General features: G+C 36.7%; 1 protein-coding gene across 1 annotated transcript in view; it reads left to right on the plus strand.

Moving 5' to 3' along the window:
• The window catches only part of Thsd7a (thrombospondin type 1 domain containing 7A), a 402,007-nt gene that overhangs the window by 331,158 nt on the left and 48,076 nt on the right, over positions 1-22,773 (plus strand). Inside the window, exons 10-13 of the mRNA XM_050145877.1 lie at positions 3,075-3,207; positions 4,334-4,437; positions 20,153-20,347; positions 21,853-22,116. Of these exons, the coding sequence (XP_050001834.1) occupies positions 3,075-3,207; positions 4,334-4,437; positions 20,153-20,347; positions 21,853-22,116 (696 nt within the window). The remainder of the gene's footprint in view (positions 1-3,074; positions 3,208-4,333; positions 4,438-20,152; positions 20,348-21,852; positions 22,117-22,773) is intronic.

Below are 22,773 nucleotides of genomic sequence, written 5' to 3' on the forward strand. Positions count from 1 at the left end.
CTCATATTCAGCAAGCAGAATGTGCAGAAATTAAAAAAAATAATTGTCTTTGAGAAAAATCAGTGAAAGAGGAGAAGGAGATGGAGCATGAAGGACGGTTATGGGTATTTATAATAATAATGGTACCATTGAAATAGAAATGAGGTGATAAATGCAACATTAGAGCACGACAAAATGCTAGGAAAAGTTCATATTGGTCCATATTGAATCTGAAGAATTTTAGTAAGATTAAATAATTAGATGACCTATCAAGTAGGGGAAATGGTCAGCATACAAAATATTTAAAAATAAAAATATGCAAGTACTGATGGTTATAACACTAAAGTCTTAACAGAACACTGAATAACCGATACAAGATAAAAGAGAAGTCCATGAGATGCATGAAAGTATAATTTTGAATGCAGTGTCTAGAATGGAATAACCTTGCTGTTTTCAAAGAAATGAAACAGGTAGAAAGAGAGGATTACAGCAAAGGTTATAACAAAGTAACTAATTAATGAAGATTCTTAAAGTTACTGCCACAAGGTAGATAGACAGTGAGACTAAAGTCAGAAGTTTGGGAGATTTGAGGATTTTTAAAGGTAGAAGGAATGAGAAAAAATGAGAAATAGCTAAATGGAACTATGTGGTGTCTATTAAATGAAGTGTAGAAAATTTCAGTAATAACTGAAGATGAGAGATTGGGTATTCCAAATGAGTGTGTAAATAAAAAATCAGAGGTGGTAAAGAATAAAAAGTTCTAATAAGTTATGCCTCTGGACAGTGCTGTGGATCCGAATGATAATGAAGGAACACTTGGGTGCTGATTTGGTATAATGTGAGGTAAAATGGGTTGAGTTGGATTAATCACTTGGTGATATATAGGTAACTGTTAGAAGTTAAAACTCAGGTTGTCACTAAGTGACAGTTCTCTCCTGGATCTGACATGAGACTCCTCTGCACAGGAACACCAGCTCAGGATCCTGCTGACATAGAAATAAGAGGTATGAACTAAGGGAGGGATGGAAGGAGGTAAAGTAATCCCTCTTCAGTTGTTAACCAAATGATCAGATGTTGTTTTAGTTTACATACTCTTTTTAGAAATGTTAAATGTTGATCCTAAGCATGTATCAAAATAAAATAAATATTCAAAATGATAGAATGGTGGAACTAAGCAGTGAATGGGGAGGGTATGAAGGCGAACCAAGAAAAATAACAAAGAGAAACTCAAAATTAATGTTTGCTCATGTAATGGAGAGGAAAATTTGATCTGAGATTCCAGTGACCAAAATGAAGAATAGAAGCCTAATGGATTCTGAAAAATATCCAGAGAAATGAAAATAACCCTAGCTCTGGATTGTCAGAGGCATTTATCACCTGAACTTGAAGCGAGAAATAATTTGAACAATATAATAAATAGAGAAACATTGGTAACATTAAATTTCTACTGACATTTCCTAGATCTCTGAACACAGCTTATTAAATATGTAAAATCCAGAGTCAGTATTCAAATTTATATTGCTACAATAAAAAGTTCACAGCAGTGCTCCCAAATCCTTCAATTCCTAGTCGCCAGTAATTCCAGTCCCCAATTCCCTACTCCATTAACCATAGTATTCCAATTATTCATTAACGTAATTACCATGGCTATAAACATGATTCACACACAATGGGAACAATCCTAACAATTTACAGTAATCTAGAATGTTAAATTGGAACAAGTGCACATAACCATCTATTCAGTCCACTCTGTGCTCTTCCTTTCTATGACCATTCTTCACAAGCTCCTGGAATGCTTTTAAAACAGACTCTTAAACCCTGCTATCAGAAATGTTGACTTAGTACGTATGGTTTGGACTCAGCTATCTGCTGTTATTCTTACTGTTTCTATAGGGCTTATTCAGAAGAATTATTCAGAAATCGCAGGTCCCTGATCAGCTCTTCTGTCTGGCTTAAGAGTCCTCCCTAGGCTTGATGGCCATTGTTTGTCCACCACTGTGTTAAGGAATATCTTGAGTTCATGAAAAATGGTTCTGTTGTGTGAAAATTTTCACTTTCAAATCATTTTATCTTTTAACCACAATAACTTTTGAAATGTTTTATTTTCTTTCCATTTGAGCTTCAGTTGTTAAGACCCCACTGTTCCTGAAGAGTGTGTATGAAATATTTAAAAATCTTGCAAAATAGTCTAAACATATCAGGAATTATATTATCTGCATACAGAATTCTATACAGAATTCTTTCCAAGTGAAATTGTACCATACAGCGACTCACCCTTAAAAATGTGTGTATTGAAAGTTGAAATATAGTTCATCAAAGCTGATTAACTGTATATCTTTACTTAAAATCTAAAAATCAAATTTGAACATTCTTTAATCAGTAATACGTTTATACTGACAGACTGTTATCTTTCTTGAAGGTAAAGCCCCCGACCCACTTTTAGAAATCATTTGGAGTTATTTATTTAAAGTAATTGCTGCTGTTTTTGACAGTTCCCTAAAAATTGTCTTTCTCTAGGAAACTTCTTTTGCTTCTCTACATATGGAGCATGATGCTCAGAGTGTGGCCTGAATTGAAGCTCTTGGGCTTCTTAGAATGAATAATAAATAGCTGGAATACTTTATAAGTCATGAGTTTCAAATTAAGAGAGTAACAAGAAAATAACCTTATAGCATTGAATATACCCTCCTAAGGAAGATTCACAGCAAGTGTATGAGTCCCATGTGGCAAACATGGCTACATGAGATGACATGAAAATAAACTTACAGTAAGGGGAAGGATTTGATTAGGTCTGTCATATTTCTCAAGGGGATAAAAAATACGAAACGACAATTACTTTGCAACTGCACAATAGAAAGACTGGCTGAATGTGGAAGAGTTTCTTCTTTACATTTTAAAATATAAACTGATTGGGTTTTGGATATAAGTGGTCTGTAAAAGAGACAATTAGTAAATGGTTAGATGAAATAAGCCCTCTCATTTAGGCATGTCACAGCACATGTCCTTAGAGTGAGGAGAATTTCTTCAACACCAACTGCTGCTGAGAGATTCTGTTATGTGCAGTGTGTAGAGGCTGAAGCATTGCTTCCTTTCAGGGAACTCTGGACCCAGAAAGCAGTCTCGACATCGGGTCATCATTCAGCTGCCAACCAATGGAGGCCGGGACTGCTCAGACCCTTTGTATGAAGAGAAGGCTTGTGAGGCACCTCCCACGTGTCACAGCTACAGGTAAAGGTGAAAAGGATGTACATGGAGCACTGGGTAATTCCCGATTACATCGCTCAAGCTGGTATTCTTTCCACCAGCTCAGTAGGTGTACATTGCTCAAGCAACCATCCCTCCCCTGTATTTCAGAGAACCTCTCCATTTCTGATGTTACCTCTCTGAAGGCAAAAATATGCGTCAATTTCCAACTGTTTAGTTACCTCTAGTACGTGAGAAGAACATCTTATATTGATATAAGTTATAAGAAATGCATAAAAGAGTTTATAATTACAAGATACATGTTCCTTAGGAAGGGACTTCTTTGTCACTGGGGAATAATAACGAAGATTGTCTCTCTTGTCTCCAAAGAACCCCTCTTTCTCATAAGTGTGAGCACTGAGGCTCAGGAAATGAAATTGTTCTACTGAAATGCTAGGGAGAAGTCTGTTCTATTCATCTATTAGCAATTCTAGGAAAGCTGAAGTCACTAAAACTACGCATAACCTGAAATTTTTATTACAATGCCTCCTTGACATTAAGACCAAAACTTTCTCATTGAACCATTGCAGTCCCGACAACAAATGAAGCACTATATACTATGGCACTAACTCAAGAAATGTCTGATCACAGCACGAAAACTAAGTGGTGATGAGTGGCAAAATGCCGTATTCATACATGCATCACCAATTCAGAGGTGACAAATGTCATCACTATGTATTTACACTCTGAACATTACTGACTGCATTCCCAACGTATTGATTTTTTGGAATTTGCTTTCAGTAGGGGATATTATAATTTCAGTCGCTGTTACCTCTGCAGTGATCATCCAAAGTTCACTGACTCAGTGGAATGCAGCACTTCTGATGCCAGCTGGGGCATCTCTTGGAAGTATAAATAGGAAGTTCAAATGCTTCCTGTCACTCTGGGAAGTCTGCTTCTACAGAACTTGCTAATGGCATAGCCTTGTCTGTAGTGCCGTAAAAAGAATTTTGTATTTAATATTGCCTTTAGAAGGGGTTAGTGAGTACCTAAATTAAACTTAGGTAAGAAATGAACATGGATAAAGAGCCTGCTTTTTGTTAACACATTATCTCTGTGGTTTGCCTGCCATTTTGCTTCTTCTCACTGAGATTTTATTCTCCTCCTGTAGGTGGAAGACTCACAAATGGCGCAGGTGCCAGTTAGTCCCTTGGAGCGTTCAACAGGATGTCCCTGGAGCTCAGGAAGGCTGCGGGCCTGGACGGCAGGCAAGAGGTGGGAGAATGCACACAAGGGTCGATGTGCTTCACACTTCTTCATCATTTTATCTGGTATCTCCCCCACCACTGCCTTGTTGCATTTGGCTTTGATATCAGGTTTGGTATACAGAACAGAGCAGATACGAACAGCTTTACCCTAATCTACAAAACACTAAGAAACAGAAACTTAGCTTTTCAAATTTTGTTCTTTGGAACGAACACATAACTGTTGAGTTCTTCCCTCGTTAATAGGTGGAAGAAAATCTGGTGCAGGCTTTGGTTATGGCATAAATAATGATATAACGAAGCATTTGTGTGTTTTACAATAATGGCAATTTATAGAACTTTGAGATCTTAAAAATCACTACGATTCATACATCCTTGTTTGTACATCATACTTGTCCATACATACAATGTAGTGGAATTGAATAGCTTTCCTGGGTTTCCCAATGGTGACAATCCAAATATCACAGAAGTTATCCATGACCCTGATGATACTAGTGCTGGCTTTTAAATTGCATATTTATTTACTCAAAACTTGCAGTACATGAAGTGCAGACTGTCTGCATTTCTACAAAACAAAGAATCCGGTAGAAGTGTGTGATAGAAAGTTTCCAGATTTGCATTAATTAAGTGCTGGACTTTATAGGAAATAAATTTCAAGATTTGGAGTATATTGTTTATACCCATGCATGAAATAGAAAAGTTAGTGTTTAGATATTTTATTATTTTAACTTATACAAACTGTCAATCATTAATACGTATACTGGAAATGTAACATGATATATAATTGCACATGCCTCTACCTTTCTTTAACCTCTAAAGATGTGCTTTGCTCTTTCATTTGTATTTATTTTTTAATGAGGATACAAAAGTTTGAAAATATAGGACAGAATTCCATTTTCATAGACTTTACTATGAAGTCTGGCCTTTATATTAAAAAATATTCCTTTTTAATCTTGTGGAAAATCCTCTTACAAATAATCTATTTTATATAGTTCTTTTAATAAATCTTCATTTGGAATATAAATTTTACTCTATTGTTGCTATTATTTGTAGTGCAATGCCTGCTCTACACAGTAGGTACAGTTCACAAGTCGGGCAAGGGGCTGGAGACTAAAACACACACACACACACAGAGACACGGGTAACACCAAGAATGCCCTCTTTATTGTGTTCCAGGGCAGCTTTTATAGGGTCTCCTTGACTAATGGCCACACCCTCTCAGCTGCAAGACCCTCAGAAACCACTCCCCTGCCATCAGGGAACTCCTGAGGGTCTCATGCTCAGAGCAGCTGCAGAGCAAGTTCTTTACTCAGGCAAGGAGGGGGGTCACAGGAAGTTCAGGGTCTATGGGTCCACAGTCCCCAATAATTATTGACATGGTGACATTTAGGATTGAATTTTACTTGAATAGCTTCCATTGAGTCCCTTCTGCTGTGGGGAATGTTGTCTGTGATATCCCAGGAGCTAACATGATATTCTGATCCTTTGTGTCTCAAGCAGTGAGTTGGGCAACACAGACCATCTCATATTGATAGTGAAAAATACAGAAATATTGAAAATTGAAGTAAAGTGCTGACTGTCCTGCAGAGGATGGGAACAGGTTCTGGCAAATGTGCAGATTAAAAGCTCTAGGTTTAGAGTCCAGGTACATTTATTTACCTGACGACAGAGAGTAGTTCTCTGATGGGGTGAATCTTTCCTTGGCTGGTGTGTGTGTGTGTGTGTGTGTGTGTGTGTGTGTGTGTGTGTGTGTAATACTAGCAGGGACTTGTCTATTCCTTGAGATGGCCTGGGACTATCCAAGTGATGGCCTTCCTTGGTTGCTAGGTCACACAGTTCTGATCCCATCTTTCAGTCTCATCTCTGTCATAAACCTTAGATAAAAAAAGCTTGGAGTAGAGCTATATTGAACTGAGTCACCCTTCCCACTGTAAATTATTTTTCAAAACAATTTTGAAGACCAAAGACTTATCATTTGCTGACCACTCTCCCTTTAAACCAAGTGCAAATTCACATACATTTCTGGTTCCACACAGAGTTGCTAATGATCAAGGACATGGGTTAGTTTGGAAGTCAAGATATACAAGTTTCATTTCCAATTCTAGTACAAATGCAAAATGGGATTTCCTCATCTGGTCCTTCTATGTGGAACAGAAAGACTCTGGTCCAAATGTAGGATTCTTTCCATTTTAATATATAACCACACACAAATAGTTCTCAGAGATCAATGGTCAGAATATAAAAGGTATATTTTATAGAATTCCATTAGAGGAAATGTTGGATATAATTATGCAGGCTAGTTTTGTGTCAACTTGACAGAGCTAGAGGCACCTGAGAGTAGGGAGCCTCAGTTGTCTCCACAGGCAGGCATGAGGTACATTTTCTTAACTAGTTATTGATATAGGATGGCCCAACTCATTGTGTGTGGTGCTGTCCTGGGCTGATGGTCCAGGGTTCAATAAGAAAGTGGGCTGAGCAAGCCTTGAGCACATGATCATTGCTTCATGCCTTCTGCATCACTTCCTCTCTACACATTCCTGCTATCTTTCAGTTCCTGTCCTGACTTCCATCAATGATAAACAATATGAAATCATAATACAAATAAACCCTTTCCTTCTAAAGTTGGTTTTAGCCATGGTGTCCAATTAAAGCAATAGTAGCCATAACCAAGACAATGATGAAAGTGGTACACACGTGAAATGGCTTCATAATTCAAAACTCTGCTATTAAAAGCTAAACAAACTTGAGTGATTCACTTCCTCCCTTTGAGGATAAACACAAAAGCCTTGTAGAACTGGGCTCACATTGTCTTCGTTAAAAGATAATTTCTTCCCCTTCCTGTCAATTCATAACCCTGATGACTGTTATCACTGGGCACAGGAGCCACAGTATGAACAAGGACAGCTTGCTGTTTTGACACACGGTCTGTACAGAAGCTGATTTCTTCTGGTGTTTATTGACGTTAGCATTTTTAAATCTCATAGACTCTGTTGTTTTCTGGTCCTAGTGAATACTTCTTAATATCTAATACACTTACCCACTTTCTCTGGGAAAAGGGAAGTTGTCTATGGCTTCCTCAATGTCGCTTTCTTTCGACTTTTAAAGGTTCATTTGTTGACTTCCTGTTTGGTGGCTCTTCCTCTCCCAGTCTTTAAGCAATGCTTTCTAATCTTAGCACAGTCACTTAGCACTTAGCACTGCTCACTCTGTCCCAGAAATCTTATGCATTTCAGGAAATCTGGGAGGACAAATTTGCACTGTAGTAACTGGTTTGTGTGTAGTTCACTTTAGGATAACAACTTTCATGAAAACAAACTTCTTGTCTTTATTATTCCAGCCCATGGAGATTTCTTTTTCTTGCCTATGATCCTATGGGCATGAGAATGAGGGAACTATCTTTTGTTCTTGGAAAGAAAGAAATGCATTCTTATATTGATGTTCATGGTTTATTCCAAAACTGTGAACGATTAGTTTGCCAATGTCTCAGTGTCTTTATCATTGACATCATATGGTAACAGGCAAAATAAAATGAAAGAAATTGTTTTCCTTTAGTTATTGAAGTAATCATGTTGTACTAATTAAGTCATCAAAGTCTATAGAATGGGAAGGTCTGTGTTGTCTAGTTTGTCAGACTTCCTATTTTTCCATACATTCATTTGTGGTTGCATTAAGAAGGCTGTGGAGAAAAAAAAAAAAGCATGGGTGTTGAAAAAAGGCTGGGGAGATTGAAACCAAGGAGCTAGCACTTCTTAAGGAAATGAGATCATTTACTTTCACCCAACAAATAGGATGTAGACACTAAAAGCAATTGATTGCAAATCTGATCATTTGAAGTTGAAGGAGCAGGAAAGACTTAAAGCACTGGCTTCCACTTGACTTGTCCAATCTACCTATAATAAACAAAAAGGAGAGAGGAAAGCACAAAGTGACAGGTTCTATAAGCTAAGTATTGGAGCTATGAAATGTAATTAATAAGCTCATTAAAAAGTGAGTAGGTTGAGGCCACACATAGGTGAGCTGGAGCCTGGGGAGATTTTTGCAGAGACATATAAATGTCAGGATTAGTGTTTGAGACTGTGTTCAATAAGTGAGAAGAGCAAGGCCTGATAAAACCAACGTTTTATCTGTCAGCATGTGCAGGATAAATTAGAATGTCAAGACACTTGGGTCCAGCTTCCGACTAAGATACTGTTGGAACAATAAAAGTCTGAATACCAGAGGTTCAAATGAGAGCCACAGTATGAAAATGTACAGAAATAAAGAGATATTGGATTTAAAATAGTGAAGATGTTTGTATGACTTCATGACAGAAAACAGAATGGATAGTAGAAATGAGAATTAAAGTTGAACCTTGTACTCCCTAACTCCAATATTTTCAACTTCATATTACTTACGTTGGTGGAAACTTTTAATTCTCAATGCGGAACTAATTTGAAAGGCTATAATTTGTATGATTTACATAGTATAGTCACCAAGTACAAAGTGCCTAATCTAAGGTTGAAAGGAATATGTAACTGTAAAGGTGACATAAATTGTAGGTGGTGATTTTATCAACATTTCATAAAATGGTTTGCTGTACTAGAGAAACTTCACATCTCTCCAAGATATCATATGTATTTATAGACTATATCTTTGTAGTTAGCATTTTATTGGAATACAGTCACACCCACTTTTATGCATTATCTATGGCTGCTTTCAAGATGTGTGGCAAAGTTGAGTAGCTAGAAGAAACAAAATATTTCAGAAAACAAAAATTATTTACTATTTCAGATTTACAGAAAAAAATTATTTGTCCCAATGTAAATGAGAAGCAAATCACTGATATAGTCACAACTTCTATTAGTACTACAATCATTAGCATCAGATAGTTCTATCTTGTCCTTAGCTCAAATTTCTGAATTATGGCCATCAGTGAAGACACCCACTTAATGTTACTAGAAAGGAAGGCCCCAAAATCTATTATACTAATAAAATACCTCCCTTTAGAATTGAATAGCAGTATTCTTTGGGAAATATGAGAATACAGTGGTGGCTTTCTGAACTCCAACAGTAATGTTTTAAAGGGAAAAATAATTAAAGATAAGACTTGAAAATTCAAAGACTGTGGAAGAAAAGAACCAGAAACAGTTCTAGGTTTTTGCAATTCTTCTCTCTAATGATGAATCATATTACAGCTAGATGTTAATTTCTGGCTTATCCATGATGTATTACATAGAGAATAGCAAAAGTATTTGTTTTGTGTAATAAATAAGCACATCACAGCACATCACTTTCTAGGTCCTGTTATGGTTCAGTTTTTCTCAGAAGACACGAGCTTTCACATCACTAGAAAAGTATAACAGATTACATTAATAGATTCTCTCCTATACCCCATGGCAGCTTTGGACAGAAACTTTCTTTAAACATAATATGTACTCCTATAGAAATCTAATAGTCTTTTGTAAAATAAATACACAATCAGTGGTGTGTTGTGGTTACTAGAACAATACACCACAAGTTCAAAGTGCTAAGCAGCCCAATTTCTGGTGAAGTCTTTTTTTCTGACCATCAGAGAGCATTGTTCCTTTAACTTATGGATTAGAGAGAGAAAGAGATAGAGAAATGGAGACAGAGAGGCAGAGACAGGCTGGGCATGTGAACATGGAGGGGAAGCTCTCTCTAGTCTCATTTTGTAAGAGCATCAATCCCATCATAAGAGATCATTCCTGTGTGAACAGATCTGACCCTGATTACTTACCCAAGTTTTCATCTCATGACTTCATTACATAGAGCCCCAATCTATGAAGTTTTGAGAAACTCAGCTCAGGCCATATCGTCAACACCTTAAACTTCCTATCACGATACAAGGGTCTACAAGTCTGTTAAACTTAACTTTCTCAAAGAACTGTATAAACAGGGTGCCACCAGTCCCTAAAGCCAATGTAAATTCCTGAATAGTATTCAATATAATAACGGTTACATAAACAAGCATTTGTTAAGTACATGTCACACAACTCATGTTGCTTCATGTTATTTGCCAATTGAGAGAATAAAAATATCTAGATAATTTCATATAGTATGAAATATTCTAAAACATACATGATTTGCATTTCAAGGCAAATTAGCAATGCATATATTATTATTGGATAAGCACAGCAGTGTCAGAAAATTTGGAGGAAAATATCAGAGATAACTATTGCCATACACCGCTGAAAGAGGAAATTACATTTAAACACAGGAAGACTCAGGAAAAGAGCATGATAGAAAATCTATACACTTAAGGGCAGAGTATTGGTTGGTTTCTCTGGGGCTTATCCAAATGCATTTGAGGCAGACAGACATGCCTCAGGGACTGGAAGAACAGGAGAAAAAGAATGGATTATTTTTTCAATTAAAATCTAAAACAAAAAAATAAACAGAAGTAGTGAATTAGCTGATGGCTTAAAAACAAAAAAAGAAATAAAAAAGAAAAGAGAATTTAAAGAAATGATCACCAAGATTTGGTGATGTTAAAATTTCGATTCATACTGCTCGGGGGCGTCATTAGTTACGTCATTAGTTACCATGGAGCTGCAGCCTGCGCTGTCTGTCCTTCTATTCACCCTATTGCTCTCCGGATGCTGCTTAGAAGATGAAGTCACTGCTTTACCAGGTGAATGCATTGTTAAATCATAGGCATATTTAAGGGTAAAGTTATCACTGGACTTGCATTAGAAATAAAACATGGGGCTCATAACTATGATAATTTTGGGCAGCCCACACCCATGCCTTCTGCTCCTGACTGCATGACAAATCCTCAAATTTCTCCACCAATTAACTCCAAAGTCCTCACATCCCTTAGATCAACCAGCACTAGCTCTTAGCCAGCATGTAGCCAGTGTCTACACAGAAACCAAAGTTTTGGATTTGTAGTTCTCCATGTCTTGTTTCACCAGCCATCAGAGTGGACGTGGTGGCCCAGGTTACAGTGAGATCATTTGGCATCCAAAGTGAGAAGATCACAGAACGGCTGATTGGCTGTCTGCATCCAAGCTAGACTGAGCGAGGGCCTATAGATAATAATCAGTGGCTAGAAAACAAAGTTATGGGATACTAGAAAAGATCAAAGGCCCAGGTCAGACTCGATGCCTCTCTTCAAAACCATCAGAAAGATTAGTCTTTGGAGACCAATGGATTCTACAAAACCAGAAAGTTTGAGGACCATTCAGTACTACTATTCCATATGGTTGGATGATCTCAGTAGAGTACTGGTATACCTGGTCGACAAACATTAGGTCAAGGGACTGGACCAGGCTGGGGATTCAGAGTCCAGACATGAAAAGAAAGCTGAAGGCTAAGCCCTCTTACCCCTACTGGGGCTGAGAGGATTTCTCAGTGCCCGGACAGCAGCAGCACTATGCAAACATCTAAAATATGACTTCCTGTAGGGTCATGGATGGCAGCACAGTGTCTGAGCCAGTGAAACCACAGATCAAAGGTACAGAGACTTGAGAAGCAGGGCACCTCTGGAGAAGAGGAAGGCAAAAATGTTCAAAGGTCAATGAACATTAAAAAAAAAATACTAGTAATGACCTGTTTCAGGTTGTTTTCTTATTTTTTTCTCAACAATTGTTCTAAGGAAAAGGGGCAGCTTCTGTTATTCAAATATTAGTATGAAATTCTGGGCTTTGTTATTTATTATACATTTGAAAGAGCATGGTACAAAAGTAATAAAAATTAGATATAAATCTTTCATATAAATAATTTCAAAGTATTTTTAGTTCAATATCCATATTGATCCCAATGCTATCTCCTGTCAGAGATACTTTATGTAATTATAATTAAATCTAAATAATTTGTGGAATGTGAGATTAAAATATTTAACTGCACAACACATTGCTTTTTATGAAGAAATGTGCTTAAACCTTGGATTTCAATGTGTTGAGCCCTATTCTTTGCCTATGACTCTTGTCCATTTTATTCTTTTTTTTAAAAATATTTTTAGAGGTATTATTAAAGTTCAGATCAGATTAAATATGTGAGTCAGTTTATTTCAGCAATACAAATTACAATATTCATTTAAAACAGAAAATAACTAAGTAAAAAAGAGGGAGTGTTGCTTTAAGGAAACTTATGTTAGGGTGGTTTTTTTTATTGATTTTTATTGAGCTCTACATTCTCTCAGCTCCCCTCCTTCTCTCTCCCCTCCCCTTCAACCGTCTCCCAAGGTCCCCATGCTCCCAATTTATTCAGGAGATCTTGTCTTTTTCTACTTCCCATGTAGATTAGATCCATGTATGTCTCTCTTAGGGTACTCATTGTTGTCTAAGTTCTCTGGGATTGTGATTTGTGGGCTAGTTTTCTTTGCTTTATTGTTTAAAAACCACTTATGAGTGAGTTTTAAAACCTTCTCTGGACTGATTGTATTTATTGATTGTTTCCTAAGTTTTCTACCTTTCACTTTTATAACTGTTATTCAAAGCTTTGATAATGATTTCTATTTTCAAGTGCTTTTTCCTGATAGTCTATGAATCTCAACATCTTAGTTGCCTTGGACATTCTGATTCACTCTTCTAGCCCTTCAAGACCGTTGTTATCAACTGTTTGCCAGTATTTGCCATTTTTCAAATAGCTGCTCATAAAATACACACGGCACCATCCCGTGACCATGCTTGCTCCTGGATATTCCACACATGGCCATGCAGTTAACTAAACCTCCTGAAATCTCTCCAGACTAGCTGAACTAGATCTGAGCTAATCTTTTGGGAGATGTCATTTTTTCCTAGTAAGAGGGGTGGATGTTTTCACACACATTATCTGCATCAATGACATAGGGATCATTGGAAACGATTTAGGAGTAATTTTTTTTAAAAAGAAGTGGTTTCTTTTTCCATTCTGACAGGCTTGTGTTCACAAATTGTAATTAGACAGTATAATTTAGCAACTATGTTAGTGAAAATCTCTTTGCTACAAAGAAAGACCAGGATCATTATATCTACCTAGGAAACAACTGAAGCTCTTGCATTATTTATAGGCTGGATCTAAGCACAATTAGGTCTCTTGGTAACAAGCTCTTATTCATGCTAAGCCTTTTCTGTTTCATTTTTATATGGTTTCATTCCCATTGTTGCATTTGTTCATAAAACTATGAGAAAATAACTCATGCACTCAACTTAGCAGCTGAGCATATGATGTCTGGATGTCACTATTATGCTAGGATACAACACGTTTGTACCTAACTCAATGTAATAAATAAGGTTTCACAGCCTCTTGACCTTTTTGTTACACATAATTCAGCAGTTTTCATTACATCAAGATGTAGATTCTGCTTCCTGTAATGAATTGTATGCACATTTTAGATTTAGCAATTTCTTTCACTCTGATTAGTTAAGCAAAACGACAGCACGGGCTTACATACTGCAGAGTAATACACAGTCTAGTTGAATTCCCCACTTTAGTGCAACCAGAATAACAGGGGAGTTTCTACCTCTTCAAGAAAAGGAAGGTGAATAGGGACGTTTTTGTGCTGTTAGATTTGCAGACTCCAAGTTCTGTCAGTAACTTCAATCTGATACTCATATAAACGTGTACCCATTCTCCAACTGCTGACAGTGCTACCTCTGTTTCCTCTCATTCCTTGCGTCTTTAATATTTTTCTATTTAAAACACAGTTTCTGTGGCTGATGGCTCATCAGTTAGGAACATGGGCTGCAGGCACTTTTGTTTGCTTGCTTTTGTTTTTGTTTCTGAGACAAGGTCTTCCTGTGTATCCCTGAGTATCCTGGAACTATGTAAACAAAGTTGGCCTTCAGTTCACAATGATGTACCTGCTTCTGTCTCCTGATTAAAATTGTGTGTACCGTGCCTTCCTGACTTCTAGCACTTTTGTAGAAGACCTTGGTTAAATTCCCAACATTTATATCAGACCCACTCTAGCTCCAAGAAATCCAGTATCCTCTTATGGACCCTGTGGGCAGCTGCTCTGGTGTTTGCATACTTCTACATGGAAGCACACATCATGTAACTTAAAATAAATATAAAACATAGTTCAGAGAGGGTCACACAAAAAGATTCTGAAAATAGTTATTCAATTTATTAGACTTTGACACTTAAATTTGGAAGATGTTTTAAAAACACACAAAAATGGGGAGACCAGAATGAGTATTCACAGTGTGGCTATCATTTATTCAGCTTAATAGGTTTTAGATATGTTACCATCTTGGTCCCCTGTCATTCACTGCGCACTGCAAAATAATTTTCCTGGAGTATTTAAAGCAACACCTAGATAAGATACTTATTTCCTGTAGACATTTTATTCTTTTCTAATATGATATGATATGATAAATGATACTATTACTTCAAACATAATAATAATTTAATGTTGTCTAATATTTAGGCCATATCTAATTCCCCCTATGATCTCAAAAATATCTACATACCCAGGCTAAGGAGATGGCTCAGCATGTAAGGCACTGTCCACACAAGCACAGGACCTGAATGTTCATATCCATAACCCATGTAAGCAGAATACAACAGCACATGCTGTAATTCCAAGGCAGCAACACCAAGAGGGGAGACAGAAAGAGGAGAACCCCTGGAAGGTTATGGGCCAAGTAGGCCAATCCACACATCTGTGAAAACCAGAAGCCTGCCTTGTCTTCAATCAAGAGGAATGTAAGCATCACTCTGAGGGCACTTTCTGAACTCTACACATGCACAGTGACAAGTGCATGCCTATATTCACAGACATAGCATTCTCACAGGAACACACAGAGACATGTAAACATACACACACACACTGTACACTCATAAAAATGATTACACACTGTTTTTTTTTCAAATTTGTCCCCCTAAGGTGTGCAAATTTTCTTTGATTAGTGTATCCTTATGAATTACCTTGATCTAATCCCACTTTGAGTTTTTCTCTTATAGCCTCTTTGCTGAAGAAACTGAATTTCTTATTTGCTTTTATAATATTTTATAATTTCATATTACCTGAATCTTGATGCTTGCCTAAGTTTATTCATCTTTAGTCCATAGTTATTCATACTTGTGTCTCTCATGCTTTTACCCAGATAGAGTCATTTAATTTTACAACACATAAAACTTGCTGTGATATCTATATCTTTATATTTCATAAATGAAGCAAATGAATATAGTCAACATACTGCAAGGTGTGTTATTTCCCTTTAAAATAATTATTTTGATAGCTGCTAATCTCACCAAAAAGATTTTGTGATCCACTATTCATAGGATAGCATTATTTTGAACCATCTTCCTAATAAGGCATCAACACAAAGGAGAATCTACATAATCATTATACATGAAGACAGATGCAAATACAAGCACAATTGCTTGGGTTTGTGTAGCTTGCTGAAATGCCAGCAAACCAAGTTGGTATGCTCCACTTATGCTACAATTAAAACCGCCCTATTTTCAAGGGCTCACAAATGATTTTTAAGATTTACAAAGTTGAGAGACCAGATGGTTCCCTTTCCAAACATTTATATTTTTCCTCACCCAGTTGCAGGAAGTTCACTTTAGATTGCATTTCTATGTTTGAATTGTTGTGTTTCCTCTAAGTTAGAATACAAACAGACTAAGATGTATGATAAATTTTCAATATATTGTACAAACGGTGTTCTTGCTCTTGTTTGGATAGCATTGTGTGATTCATTCCAAAAGCACACTGTTGAAAATTCCAGATAAGGGAAGTAGAGTGCTGAGCAGATTTCTGAAAACAGCTATGAAAATTTTACACATTTGTTTTCCATTTCAGCTAACTGAAGCACTAACAAAATTTTATGCCAGGCCTGAGTATGAGGAAATAACCATTGGATTTTTGTGAATAGTATATTTATCAACATTGTTAATTTATATAATTATGTTGATAGTGAAGTTATTTTTATTTTCCTTTTGACACCACAATGTGATGATACATGGAGTAATTCCGAAATAAGACTTGAGAGAGAGAGAGAGAGAGACTGAGATCCTCATGGAGAACCCAAGGCAACTTTACTAACTTTCTCAAAAGATTTATATTTAAGTCTCTGTTTCAGAGAGAAATGTTCATTTCATTTTGAAGACCACTAACTTTATTTTTAGAATCCTTAATTTTAGTTACAAATACTACAGAAGAATTCTAATATGGTCACACATCTAATATTCCTAATTAACCATTCTTGGAGGTTCTACATATCCTAGGTAGTAAAATGTCAAATATTTTCATTTCTCAAATCTTTCTTTAGAGTATCTCTGGGGCAACTTTGCCAGTAAACTATAGCAACTTGCTGGATTTATGGTGTGTAAGTGGTTGATCCTATCTGCAAATCGCGGGAATAAAGAGAAGTGGGAAGTTCCATCAGAACATTCTACCTCTATGGTGCTACAGAAGACTTCCCTTCAAAATAAATGGATGTTCACATTGAGCCATGCCCGTACAAGTCCCATAAAACTTTCTTGAGAGAACAATAACTTGTTTAAAGTCCCAGATCTTCTCACCAGTTTTTTCCAAAGCTTGACATAGTGCAAGGGTTACTGAGTACCAGAGAAGCTTCTATCTTACCCACTAGTCTGTCCAGAACTCTTGTGCCTTGGACACTGAACAGCTTTGAAAAGTGTTTCTTTCTTTTTTTATCAAGATTTTTAAAAATTGTTTTTATTGAGCTACGTATTTTTTCTGATACCTTCTTGTTTATTCTCTCCCCTTCTCCTCTTTTCCATGATCCCAATGTTCCCAATTTACTCAGGAGATCTTATCTTATTTTTACTTCCCATGTAGATTAGATTCATGTATGTCTCTCTTAAGGTCCTCTTTGTTGTCTAGGTTCTCCGGGATTGTGAATTGTAGGCTGATTTTTTTTTTTTTTTGCTTTATGAATGAGTGAGTACTTATGATATTTGTCTTTCTGGGTATGGGTTACCTCACTCAATATGATGTTTTCTAGATCCATCCATTTGCTCACAAATTTCAGGATGTCATTTTTCTGCTATGTATACTCCATTCTGTAAATGTACCACATCTTCCTTGTCCATTCTTTGGTTCAAAGACATTTAGATTCTTTCCAAATTCTGGCTAGGACAAATAATGCAGTTTTGAACATAGTTGAGCACATGTCCTTGTGGTAAGATTGAGCATTCTTGGGTATATACCCAAAAGTCTTGAAGTAGGTTGTTTCCTAATTTTCTGAGAAATTGCCATACTGATATCCAAAGCTTTACCAGCTTGCACTCCCACCAGCAATGCAGGAGTGTTCCCTTTACTCCACATCCTCTCCAGGTTAAGTTGTCATCAGTGTTTTTGATCTTGGCAATTCTTATAGGTATAAGATGAAATCACAGAGTTGTTTTGATTTGCATTTCTCTAAAGACTAGGAATGTTGAACATTTCCTTTAGTGTCTTTAAGGCATTTTAGTTTATCACGAATTTTTTTTAAATATACTCTTTTCTCAATCAAATAGCTATCCCTGTTCCCACTCCCTCCCCTCCTCCAATTTCCCCCATCTTCCTCCAACCCTGCTCCCTTACCCACTCCTTAGAAAGGGTAAAAGTTCTCATGGGGAGTCAACAAAGTCTGACACTTCACTTTGAAGCATGACCAAGGTCCTTCCCCTAGATTGAGCAAGGTTCTTATTTCTTGATGACAGTAAAGTCACATCTTGGATAAATCCAAGAATCAAAGTGTTAAATAGTTTTCCAGATGCATCTGCTACAGGCAATACTACACTATCTCCTAGAGCAGTAGTTTCCATCCAGACAGCAAATTGATATCATCAGATCTGCAAAAGAATTGAATACTCAGGACCATGTCCTTAGCCAATGAAATAAAAACATTTGAGTTTAGTTAGAAAGCTTTATTTGAAAAGCTAACCAGTTTATTTCACTTTTCAGCCTGACACAACCAGTACCTTAGACTTCTGTGATAAACATAGAACCATGCCAGCCTCCCCAAAAGTGGTGAGAGTGACCTTTTGTCATCACCTGGTTTTCACAAAGCCCACCATTTCAAGCATTATGGCTTCCCATCTCAAGGACCTCTGTTCTCTTTATATAAATTGGCTCTACAAAACTAGAGTGTACAAAGGAGACTCTATTCAATGCTTAACAGTCCTGGAACTGCTCCTGCAGACCAAAATAATCTTTCATGAATTTGTTCTACATGGTTCTCACCTTGCAGGAGTGTCTTTCCTTTTCCAACTGTCAACTACCTCTCTTTGAATGCCCATGTACAATGTGCACTGGTCCTTTATGTCTCAGCTCACAGGTACAGAGGATATGGCCTAATCTTGGGAGCCATGTGTCCCAGCTGGAATTCAGGCCAACCTGACAGATTCTTCCCTTAATTTTCTGATGATGTGATCCTGAGCAAGCTAGGCAGCAGGGACATTTTCAGCCTCCACCATAGACCTGAAAGGGCCATATAAGCCAGTGTGAATGAGGCTATTTAAGATAATTTAATGAAGATTTCAATTCAGGATGACAGTTTAATGTTTTTTTGGCTTCCTTGATAAATGAATGAATTATTTTTATAATTTATAGAGTATAATGGTAAAGAGAAAGGAAACTGTATCATTTTATCTTTTTCCTTAAGATCAGTTCCATAAAAAGCAATATTTTCTATCCGTGTTTCGTGTCTAATAAAACTGCTTCTTGCTTCAAATAAACCACTGAAGCAATATCTTGGAAGGAATCACTATGTGAATAAAAATTGTTTGATCGTCTCTAAAGTCCTTACATAGTCATGAGAATTCTACCTGTGACATGCTACCTTAAACTTATTAAAAGTTTCCAAATTTAGTTTTAAATTCAGAGTTAATATTTCTGTGATGTGATAAACTTGAGATCAGAAGTCATGCAGGGCTTTGATACTTCCTATTAGTCACTCAGGAGACACCAATTAGACAACAACACTAATTGTTGAAGACAATGGTGCTTTCTATGCTAATATGGCTGTAAGGTAAGTACATAAGCATGTTCCTCCACCTCAGTTTCCTAAGAAATGGGTCTTCACTGAGACATTTGTATATAGAAATTTTAGATTGTTTAATTTCCTAAACAACACTGGAGACATATGATATGCTTCTAACACTGTGGGAAATATTCCATTGTCAACACAAATAAGATTCATTTTCAAGAGTTTTTGGTAAAATTAATTTCTAAACCAAACCCACATGCAAAATGGATTAATATCATTCTTAGAATCTAGCAAAATTTGTGAAATGCCAGTGTTTGTGTGTCTGTGTGTATGTGTGTGTATGTTTGTGTGTGTGTGTGTGTATGTTTTCCTGTTCCACAACAGCCAATGAAGTCTATATGTTATTTTAAGGATATACAAAGGTTGGGGAGATGCTTTAGTGAGTGAAGTGTATACAACATAAACGTGAAGAAGTTGGTGTGATTCCCAGCACCCACATAAAAGCAGGGTGCAGTTGAGCGTGACTATAATCCAGTGCTAGGAGGCAAATGCCAGAGGATTATTAGGGTTTGTAGCCCAGCCAGACAATGGTTGACCTGCAGGTTCTGTGAAAGACCCTGTATCAGAAATAAGCAGAAAGAGCTAGAAAATGGCACTCAATGTTAAACTCTGACTTCCAAATGTACTCACAGTACACCACTCACACACAAACTTTTACGTCTACTGTGACTCTTGGAAATACTCTAATAACATTTCTCCTGTAATCTGGTAATCAGAAGAGGATTCCTCACTTTGTGAAAATGCTTTTAATTTCTAAATTATAGAGTAATTAGACACATGCTTTTCTTTTAGCCATTACTTGTCGAAAGCAAGATGGAGGACAGGCTAGTATCCAGGAGTGCCTCCAGCATGCAGGCCCTGTGCCAGCCCTAACACAGGCTTGCCAGATCCCTTGCCAAGACGACTGTCAATTTACCAGCTGGTCCAAGTTTTCCTCATGCAATGGAGACTGCGGTGCCGTTAGGACCAGAAAGCGTGCTATTGTTGGTAAGAATAACTGGGATGCTAAAGGAAACTCTCAGCATGACAAAAAAATACACGGAAATTCAAACCAAGAGCATTCTGACAATATTCTTGAAAACTCTTATTGTTGCTGTAGTTATACTGAGTATTTCAGTATATTGAGGTGTGTACTTTAAAGAAAGGTAATAATGATAAAAGCTTATTATTTTAGAAGAAAGAATAGGCGACTAAGTTCTCTATGAAGCAAAAAATAAAGCAAAACATTATTGTTGTTGTTTAAACATGCATCATTAGTGCATTGTCCAGAAAGTTTGAAGTGCCTAGAACAGGGAGTAGAGGCTACCCCTTTACCGTCTCAGCCTGTTCTCAGGGCCACAAAGTCAGTGAGTAGTTTATCTCCTATGATCAGAAATGTGAAATTAATTCTATGTCTCAATGCTACATTTAAATATAGTCACAATGGTTTTAAAAAGTGGGAAAAGCAATGACATAGCTCACATGGCACTACACTGAAGCTGAATGCATTTGAATATACTGTCAGGGGCAAATAAGAAAAAAGAAACCAAAAATGTTAACTGTTTAGAGATGTCAAATTATAAAATGAACCAAAGACTGAAGACCCTGGAAAACTGCATATATAAACCGTATATATGTATATGTATATGTATATATACCACACATACATAAAGCTATATATGTGTATACATATATAACACATATATAAATCATGTATGTGTATGTGTATATATACCGCACGTATAAGTTATATATGTGTATGTTTATATGTACATATCCCACATATAAAAACTATATTATATATCACATATATAAACAATATATGCATATATAAACCATGTATACTATATATGCCACATATATACATATATAAACCATATATGTGTGTATACACCACATATATAAATCATATATAGCTATATATACATCAGTGTGTGTAATTTAGAATTAAATACCTGATTAAATCTCATAATGCACTTAAAGAATATATATGTGACAAAGTTATACTTACATATGAGCATTTCATATGATATGACTAGCAGAATTAAATATATAATTTTAAAATACACATATAACTTATATAACCCCTGTAACTCTGCTACCTCTTTGTAGTCATCAAAGGAGAATGCAGTGCAGTGAACTGTCTATCTCTCTGCCGCTTGTATTTTTGCATATATTAAAAAGAAGAGGCTTATGCAAATGCCACAAACTCCTGAGTCAGAACAAACAAGTGGATTTCAATCATTTCAAAGAGTGTGAAAATCAACTACAATCCTTTCTGCAAAGTGGACTATTTTTAAATGAAAAGCAAGAAAAGTTCCACTATGCAAAGTCCAAAGCACCCAATATCAGCAAAAATATATTTAGAAAGCACTTAGAAGTGAAAATTATCACTTATTTATAGGCTACTATTGAATAGAATCAAAAGCAGAACATGGAAATATAAGAATGTGAAAAATCTAAGGATGCTGGAAAATAATAATGCTATTTTCCAACACAATTCTCTTCTACAGGGAAAAGTAAAAAGAAGGAAAAATGTAAAAACTCCCACTTGTACCCTCTGATTGAAACTCAGTATTGTCCTTGTGACAAGTACAACGCGCAGCCTGTGGGAAACTGGTCGGACTGTATTTTACCGGAAGGGAAGGCTGAAGTGCTGTTGGGAATGAAGGTACAAGGAGACAGCAAGGAATGTGGACAAGGATACCGTTACCAAGCGATGGCGTGCTACGATCAAAATGGCAGGCTTGTGGAAACATCGCGATGCAACAGCCACGGTAACCCAATGTTACTGCAGTTCTCACGTTGCTCTTTGGTAGTGGAGGTGTTACAGAGAGAAAAGGAAAGTTTGCACAAATGTGTTCTAAATGGAAGGCTGGGCGCCACATAGTCCACCTTGTGTGCATAACAGGACACAAGGCAGCACTGTCTAGTGATTCAAAGCTGCTTGAAGAGTCCCAAGTTGGCTAGAAGCAACATTATGAGGCTCACATTCTTAAAACGGAAGGCAAGAATAGATGTTAAAAAAAAAAAATTCCTTGGAATGTATTCCCTGTTCATTCAACAGACCCAGCAATCCCTAAGTGATCTGTGAACAGAAAGGGACTGAAAAGAGAAAAGGTTTGAATTCAAAGAGATTGATGTTTTAAATGAGAGAGACTTTTAAAGACCGAACTGGCAAACTTTGCAATATGCCCACAATGTTGTTACAGTAATAGAGAGGAAAGACAAAACTCTCAAAGATCTGTCCATCTTTGGTTCATTGAGTTGAGACTAGGGTGGAAATCAAACAAAAATCCTTCTAGAAAACTATGCCAGATTTTATTTTGTAAAGTAAACTGCACAGACAATAATTATGTTGCCAAAAACTTGCGAATAGTGGCTACTGGAGCCAGTGTGTACAAGGAACCCTCAAGTTTTGATCTGAATGTAAC

Source organism: Alexandromys fortis, unplaced genomic scaffold (assembly GCF_014885135.2).
Source record: "Alexandromys fortis isolate MF-2015 unplaced genomic scaffold, M_Fortis_MF-2015_v1.1 scaffold_34, whole genome shotgun sequence".
Classification (NCBI taxonomy): Eukaryota; Metazoa; Chordata; class Mammalia; order Rodentia; family Cricetidae; genus Alexandromys; species Alexandromys fortis.